The sequence below is a fragment of the Eriocheir sinensis genome, unplaced genomic scaffold (genome assembly GCF_024679095.1).
Source record: "Eriocheir sinensis breed Jianghai 21 unplaced genomic scaffold, ASM2467909v1 Scaffold100, whole genome shotgun sequence".
Taxonomy (NCBI): Eukaryota; Metazoa; Arthropoda; class Malacostraca; order Decapoda; family Varunidae; genus Eriocheir; species Eriocheir sinensis.
In genome coordinates this window covers 805,202-813,676 of record NW_026110297.1, presented here as the reverse complement: position 1 = coordinate 813,676, position 8,475 = coordinate 805,202, and the positions used below count along the sequence as shown (strand labels likewise).

At 46.0% G+C, this 8,475-nt stretch overlaps 1 protein-coding gene across 2 annotated transcripts; it reads right to left on the bottom strand.

The window, feature by feature from the left end:
- Positions 1 to 594: 594 nt before the first annotated feature.
- Positions 595 to 8,010, bottom strand: LOC126988896 (histone deacetylase 6-like). Of its 2 annotated transcripts, XM_050847283.1 has the most exons (6): positions 7,738 to 8,010; positions 6,846 to 6,933; positions 6,007 to 6,188; positions 2,585 to 2,704; positions 1,855 to 2,114; positions 595 to 737 (listed from the first exon to the last, which is right to left on the bottom strand). In XM_050847283.1, the coding sequence occupies exons 3-5, from the start codon at positions 6,154 to 6,156 to the stop codon at positions 2,103 to 2,105; spliced, it is 282 nt and encodes a 93-aa protein (XP_050703240.1). In that variant the 5' UTR covers positions 6,157 to 6,188; positions 6,846 to 6,933; positions 7,738 to 8,010; the 3' UTR covers positions 595 to 737; positions 1,855 to 2,102. The 2 variants fall into 2 exon arrangements, with proteins under 2 accessions (XP_050703240.1, XP_050703239.1); XM_050847282.1 differs by lacking the exons at positions 2,585 to 2,704; positions 6,007 to 6,188; positions 6,846 to 6,933; positions 7,738 to 8,010 and having other exon boundaries at positions 1,855 to 2,105.
- Between the last annotated feature and the right edge of the window lie 465 nt (positions 8,011 to 8,475).

Below are 8,475 nucleotides of genomic sequence, written 5' to 3'. Positions count from 1 at the left end.
GACAGAATGAACCGTGTTAGAGTGGTTTGGTGTGGGTGTGGCAGCGAAAGAAGTGGAGTGTGCTGCGCCCAGATGGTTTGGACACGTGATGAGAATGGGTTTGTGAAGAGAGTGTATGAGGGAAGGCTTGAGGGAGGGACTGTCAGGGAAAGTGAGAAGAGGAGGAGGAGGAGATAGAAGAAGAGGAATTGAAGAGCAAGAGTGCCAGAGCAGGGACAGATGGAGGCACTTCTGAGATTGAGATACACACACACTGATTGACTGACTAACTAACTACTGAGGAAATGTAGTAGTAGTAGTAGAAAAGAGAGAAAGAATAAGGAGAAGGAAGAGAAAGAGACAGAAGGCTGTGCTCTCTCTCTCTCTCTCTCTCTCTCTCTCTCTCTCTCTCTCTCTCTCTCTCTCTCTCTCTCTCTCTCTCTCTCTCTCTCTCAGGATCCACAGGATGACCCCAACAGACACATATATGGGTCCCCCCCCCCCCCTCTTTCTCTCTATAGAGCTAATTCTTTCTCATTATTTTTATTATTTCTCTTCCTATCAGAACCCCAACAAAAGATGAAGAAGAAAGAGAAGAAGAAGAAGGAGGAAGTGAAGAAGAGAAGTTTGTCTTTCAATAATAATAATAAAATATATGTTGAAAGAAATCAGTTTAAATTCTGTCCATATAACACACACACACACATATACCCTCTCCTTCTCTTCCTTCTCTTCTTTTCTTCTTCTGCTGCTTCTTTCTGCAATACATTAAAACATATTACTATCCAAATCTAGAAGAGGAGGAGGAAGAAGAGGGAGGCATGGAGGGAAGGAGAGAGAACAGAGTGGACCAAGGGAGATAGAGTGAGGGAGGAGAGAGAAGAGAAAGAGAAGTAAAGAGTGGTGGAGAGAAAGAGAAGGGAAAAGGTGGATAAAGAAGGGAGAAGGAGGAGAGAGAGAGGGCGAAGGAGGAGAGGAGGGAGGGAAGGAAAGAGAAGCGATTCTAACATAAGGAGAGATTTGGAGGAGGAGGTACAAATCCTGGAGGGGAGAGGAGAGGAGGAGGAATGGGTGAAGAATGTAATGAAGGAAGAGAGGAGAGGGAAAGGGAGGAAGAAAGGAAGAGAGAGGGAGGAAGAATGAGAGAGAGGAGGAGGAGGAGAAGGAAGAAGAGATATTATGAAAAAAAAATAATACAGATAAAAAATAAACCTTCTATTCCTTCTATTATCTCCTTCTACTAATCACCAAGGCTATTATACTGATGGTAGATGTAGACAACCTCTCCCTGACTCTGCTCCAGGGAGGCAAGGAGCAGTGTGAGGGCAGTAAAGAAAGTAACCTTGCCCAGGGTCAGGCACCACAAGGACTCAAACCACAAGAAAAGACTGCAAAACATAGAGAGGATAATGTGTTTTTCTTCTTACTGTCTGACAACAACAATATCTATAGCCACTGAGAACTGAAGAAATGTTTTGAGAGATCTAACTAATACATGTCCGATATATAGTTCTGGAAATGAGGCAGCTTTCTATATTATGTACTGACAACACTGCCAGGCACAGAACACACCAGCAGGACATGAAGGATAACTTTCACCAGTCCTGCCCCTTAACCCCTTGACTGTGGATTTCTTACAAGAAGACCTCACCAAGCTACAGCAATGGAACAAAAAGTGTCTGCTACAATTCACTGAAGAAAAATGTAAAGTCCTGCACCTTGGGAGGGGATATCCAGCACACCAATACCACATGGGAAACACTCCACTATCACCACAGAGGCAGAGAAAGACCTGGGACTGTATGTTACCAGGCTACCAGTGAAGGACAAATCCGTGCCAATTGCAGTGGTTGGATTAAAGACCCCCACACTCACCTTGAAGCAGAGCGCCTGCCAGTAGCGGCTGTGGGTACGGATGACGTCATTGATGGTCTGCACGGCACTCTTGTTGGGCACCAGCTGGGGCTCAAGGGGGGGCAGCGGATCCCCCAGCAAAGCCTTGGCACACAGCGTCATGCAGTAGCTGATGGTGTTGAGGCTGAAGCCGCCCTCCAGTGCCAGAACCATGTGGCCCTCGGCCAGGCCAGACAGAAGGGCCTTCATATGTTCAAAGCAATCGGGACTCACGCAGCAACCTGGGAGTGTGTGTGAGGCTGTTACTTTAGGTATGAGATGCATGAAGGGAGGAATGGGGGTGAGGAAGAGGAAGGGAGTTCTTCACTATGGAATGCAATGGTCTGAGATGACAATACACCAGGATACAATATAAGGAGACTAAAAAATGCTTCATTACATACACATGGCAGCCCCTGAAGATGACTTATTAAGGCAGATAAAATAAATAAATAAATAAATAAAAAAAGCAAAAAGAACAATACAGAAATTTTGGATAAGAAAGAACACTAAAGGAATAAAGAGAGGAAAACAAGAAACCCAAACAGTGAAGGAGTGCACCAGGGAGTGCTGTTATGAAGCCAAAACTCCCGACCATGAACTGAAAATATAATTATGGAGAGAGAACTGAACTGAACTGAACAGATAGTGGCAGAAAAAGAGAAAGAGGCAGCAGCAGGTAGTCATACAGATAGTGACACCATCCACCAACCTCCAAGTGGGTCCCCGCACCAACATCAAGGCTGGCAGTGACCAGGACCAGCTGTGGGTTGAACTGGAAGGCCACGGGCAGCACCACCTGAGTGAGAGCCTCTGCGTCACCCATGCCACTCTGAAACAACACAAGAAAAACACTTTGGCTTCAGTAAACACAACTTCTTCCTCCTGAACTGTGGCTGGGAGGGAGGACACTGGACGATGAAATACTAGAGCTGAGGACCATAACTGATTCTTGCATTGGGAGCTTGGATAGCAGGGTGAACCTTCATGTGCTGGACAGGGTTGTGCCGATCTAGACATTGATCAGTGGGAATCATAACAGGAAAAGAAAAAAGTGTCAGGTAATTGTGACTGAATGAAAATGCAATACTTCAGCACTAGTGTAGGGAGAAAAATACTCAGAGGACTTAGCACTCGAGGGTCAATTTTCTGATTTGTAGCTGGGAGGAAAGACACGGGGTGGTGAAATAGCTGAATCAAGGGTTTATCTCTCTCTCTATATATATATATATATATATATATATATATATATATATATATATATATATATATATATATATATATATATATATATCTGCCAGCCTAGTTTCCTCTTTATCATTCCTTCTTTCCTTAAATTTCCTTGGACTCTTCCCTTCTTTCTCCATTTAATTCTTCCTCTTTCTCCTCCTCCTTCCAACCATCTTTCCAGGCCTCCTTTTCCTTCCTTCCTTTCTTTCCAAGTGAGGGCTGGAACATTATTTCAAGGTGGTTAGCATGTGTTTGAATAGGTATTTAGAACAATCAAGACACCTGAAACTGATCTCTCTTTTGGCCACTTAGGCAATTATGGATGAGTAAAATATTGTGCCAAAATTGTTCCTGGTCCATGTAATGTGTCTATGTATTTTTGGGGGGAGAAAGGATGGACTCTATCTACTTTACCTCCCTTAATACAACCTTGGTGATGCTGTTGTTATGTCCATTTATTCTGTTTGTCTCACAGTCAGCAAACTGCATTGCATTTCTTTCCTCTCCCTCTTCCTTCTCTCCCTTTTCCTGAATGGTTCCTGTCTCTTGAGGGAAACAACCTCTCTCGAAATAGCTGTTCATTTATTTGGGAAAAAACAAACTCTGGGCACCTGGCTCATAGTTGTCATCATCTGATTAACCTTAAAAGATGCAGCATTGAAAGACTCCATCTGACATCTTCACTACCAGGTCAATGAACACAGTACAGATTAACTAATCAATTCATGAAAGGTAATACAGCAAATGTCAGGAGAATACTGGGAGTACCTACCTATCACACTATCTATCTATCTCTCTAGCTATCTATCTATCTAGGCATAGTATTTGGACATGAAGAGCTCTCAGGTCAAAGGCAGGTCTGGTGAGGGTCAGAGAGTAGGACATGAAGCAAGCGACCAGTGAGCAGCATTCTCAAACTGCAACAATGTCTGTGTAAAAGTAATTCCAAAAAAGGGTCAAGGGAAACTTGGTCCCATGAAGGTGCAGCACACTTGTTAACCCCTTGGCTGCAGATTTCCAGCCAGAAGACAGACCTCACCAAGCTACAGGAGTGGAACGAAAATGTCTGCTACAATGCAATGAAGAAAAATGTAAAGTCCTGCACCCTGGGAGGGGATATCCAGCACACCAATACCACATGGGAAACACTCCACTATCCACCACAGAGGCAGAAAAAGACCTGGGAGTGTATGTTACCAGGCTACCAGTGAAGGGATATCCAGCACATTAATACCAAATGGGAAACACTCCACTATCCACCACAGAGGCAGAAAAAGACCTGGGAGTGTATGTTACCAGGCTACCAGTGAAGGGATATCCAGCACACTAATACCACATGGGAAACACTCCACTATCCACCACAGAGGCAGAAAAAGACCTGGGAGTGTATGTTACCAGGCTACCAGTGAAGGGATATCCAGCACATTAATACCACATGGGAAACACTCCACTACCCACCACAGAGGCAGAGAAAGTCCTGGGAGGTACCAAGAGCTGCCTCAGGTACATCAGAGTACTTAGACTATCTTCATTATGTTTTGTCTGTGAATGAAAAAACACCTTAGTGTGTAGTGCACTTACCCTTCCGTAAGGCTGCGTGTTGCTCCACCTGCTCGTCACACACCAGACACAGCCTCGGAGACTCACTCAGCACCACGGCCTCTGAAGACAAGGCACAGAGCTCCTCAGTGACTCCTGTTTGCTGTGACTGAGCTTCCTATGAAAGGTGTACATCCCTCCCTCTTCCTTCTGCTCCTCCTCCTCAGCCATTATTATTGGTCCACTGCAGTACAAAGGCATTTCCTAATGTTCCCAACCTCTCACATCTCCTTCACTCCCTCCCTTCCCGTAACTCTCCCTTCCCCTCCTTCCTTTCCCTTTCTTTACTTCCCTCTCCCTTCCTCCCTGCTTCCTTTTCTTTCCCTCTCAACCCCCTCTCTCTCTCCCTCTTCCTCTTTGCCTTGCGTAAGCAACATAAGGAGCGTAAGCAACAGAAGCCCCGAAGTCTTCCTCAAACTATATTTAGCATTAGTTAGACCTCATCTTGACTATGCGGTTCAGTTCTGGTCACCTTACTATAGAATGGATATCAAAATGTTAGAATCGGTGCAGAGGAGGATGACTAAGATGATTCAGGGGTTGAGAAACTTGCCATACGAGGAAAGACTCAAACAGTTAAACTTGCATTCTCTAGAAAGGCGAAGGGTGCGTGGAGACATGATCGAGGTTTATAAATGGATGAAGGGCTTTAATAAGGGAGACATTCATAAGGTTTTGTTGGTAAGAGAACCGGGTAGGACACGAAGTAATGGGTTTAAACTGGATAAATTCAGATTCAACAGGGACATAGGCAAAAATTGGTTTACTAACAGGGTGGTGGATGAGTGGAATAGGCTTAGCAGTCATGTGGTGAGTGCCAATACAATTGTCACATTAAAAAATAGACCAGATAAATTCATGGACAGCGATATTAGGTGGGGTTAGATACACGGGAGCTTAGGGTCAAAGGCTGCCTCGTACAGGCCTACCGGCCTCTTGTAGACTCCTGCGTTCTTATGTTCTTATGTTCCTCCCTCTCTTCCATTGTTTCCTTTCTCCTCTTCCTTCCTCTCCTCCCTCTTTCTCCTCCTCCTCCTTATCCTCTTCTTCCTCCAATTTGAATACAGCATTATTTTCTATTACAGGCTTTTACTATAATTTTCTCTCCTCCTTTTCCTTCCTCCTCCTCCTCCTCCAATCTAAAGACCCAACCATGAGCAGAGACTAGAGGAGTGACTCAATGCCATTCCTTTTCATCTCCTGTCTCACACACTTCCTCCTCCTCCTCCTTCTTTCTCTACCAATGTGAACACAACATTACTCTCTCCTACATGCACTTATGGTACTTCTTTCTCCCCCTCGTACCTGCAGCAGTGAGCCGGCCGAGAGCAGGGCACAGACGTTGGTGGCGGGGTGGAGGTAGACAGACTTGTAGTTCTCCTGAAGGGTCTGCAGCTCCTCCTCCCGCTGGGCCTGGAGGCTGAACATGAAGGCCACGTGTTCCTGGCTGTGCATGAGCTCCACCTCCTCACGCTGGGCCACCGAGGCTGTGCAAGGATGGATAGAGGGAGGGAGAAAAGGGTTAGATTAGGATTAGACTCTTTCTTTATCAATATCTCTTTGACATCATCTATAAATCTCTCTATTTCTCATTTACTCTCTCCCATCTCTCCTTCCTTTATCCAGAATCTGTTTTGCATCATATATATATATATATATATATCTATATATATATATATATATATATATATATATATATATATATATATATATATATATATCTCTCTCTCTCTCTCTCTCTCTCTCTCTCTCTCTCTCTCTCTCTCTCTCTCTCTCTCTCTCTCTCTCTCTCTCTCTCTCTCTCTCTCTCTCTCTCTCTCTCTCTCTCTCTCTCTCTCTCTCTCTCTCCTTCCTCAATTCTAATTCCAACAATGAGAACAACTTCTTTGCCTCAACTCAACCCAACTGATCCTACTGGCTGACACTGCATCATGTTTATAAAGCAGGTCCAAGGAATAGAGAGAGCTGCATACCCTCTATGCTTTACTATGGGTGGCTATACAGGTGTTAGCCAGTGCAGGTGTGAAGGGAGACTCATACTAAGCAAGGCGAACAAGGAGAAGTAAACAACGGAACAGTGAACGACGGAACAGTGACATAAACATGAACAAACACATCATACAGACAGTGCCTCCACCACCCACCTGCAGCCGCTGGCCTCGTCCCAGCACCCCGGCACGCCCCAGCATCTCCCACACCCACTGGATGCACTCTGGCTGCTCTGGATGTTCCCTTTGTGTTGGGGGGAGAGGGGGAAAGAGGGTGAATTAGTGTGTACCTCTGTGTGTTGTGGTGTGAGGGAAACTTGTCTGGTCAAAAAGGTTGCTCTAGTACGAGCGTAGAAAGCTGCCTCAAGGGGTTATGTGTGGTCAAAGTTATGGTGGTTAAGTGTTGGTTAGATAAGTGAGGAAAGCTTTGTCTTCTAGCTCTGGTAAAAGAGTATTAAAGCTGCCTGAATGGGTGACATATGTAACAAGGAATTGGGTGAATATAAATAAATGGTATGCAGAAAGTTGGAAAGTTTCGTTTAGTCGGTGCAACATCTGTGGTCATATGCCAAAGAGAGACAGAAGGGAAGGAATTATAGGATAAGGGAACAGATCCCAGGAGACGGGACACAACCCCCGATTAATACCTGGTACCCATTCACTGCTGGCTGGACAGGGGCGTGGGGTATCGGTAAAGCCGCCCAAATTTTTCCACTCCACCCAGGAATCGAACCCGGGCTCTCTCGGTTATGAGCCGAGTGTGCTAACCACTGCACCACGAAGTCCTCTATAAATGGTATGTGTGAGGGAAACTGAGTCTTTTTGAAGTAAAAGCTCTGGTAAAAAGATGCCATGTGCTGCCTAAGTGGGTTTGGTGTGGACAAGAAATTCGGTCCAAGTAGATATATATGTGAGGGAAACTTGGTCTTCTTGAGGTAAAAACTCTGGCAGGTACCAAGAGCTGCCTCGGGTACATCAGAGTACTTAGACTATCTTCATTATGTTTTGTCTGTGAATGAAAAAACACCTTAGTGTGTAGTGCACTTACCCTTCTGTAAGGCTGCGTGTTGCTCCACCTGCTCGTCACACACCAGACACAGCCTCGGAGACTCACTCAGCACCACGGCCTCTGAAGACAAGGCACAGAGCTCCTCAGTGACTCCTGTTTGCTGTGACTGAGCTTCCTATGAAAGGTGTACATCCCTCCCTCTTCCTTCTCCTCCTCCTCCTCAGCCATTATTATTGGTCCACTGCAGTACAAAGGCATTTCCTAATGTTCCCAACCTCCCTCACATCTCCTTCACTCCCTCCCTTCCCGTAACTCTCCCTTCCCCTCCTTCCTTTCCCTTTCTTTGCCTCCCTCTCCCTTCCTCCCTGCTTCCTTTTCTTTCCCTCTCAACCCTCCTCTCTCTCTCCCTCTTCCTCTTTGCCTTCCCTTTTCTTTCCTTCCCTCCCTCTCTTCCATTTTTTCCTTTCTCCTCTTCCATCCCTGTCCCTCTCCCTCTTTCTCCCCCTCCCTCCTCCCCTTCCTTCCCTTCCTCCCTACATACCTTCCCTCCTCAGCTGCAGCAGTTTCTCACCAATCCTCTCCCTGAGCTGCTGGTCTGTGGTGTCAGGAGCTGCATGGTGTCTCTGGTCTTGAGGCGTAAGGGCCAGACACCCACCAGGCCTTGGAAGGAGAGGCTCGGGGTGAAGGTGCTGGGGTCAGCCTCGCCCCGCACCTCCTGCTGGCATAAGGACCCCTGGTACTGGAAGTAGCGCCAGTGTGCCCGCTGGACATACACCA

Coding starts and splice junctions, on each gene's coding strand:
- LOC126988896 (XM_050847282.1), bottom strand. CDS start 2,082: ATGAAGGCCCTTCTGTCTGGCCTGGCCGAGGGCCACATGGTTCTGGCA. Junction 738..1,854: donor GGCAGGCGCTCTGCTTCAAG/GTGAGTGTGGGG, acceptor AATGTATTGCAG/AAAGAAGCAGCAGAAGAAGA.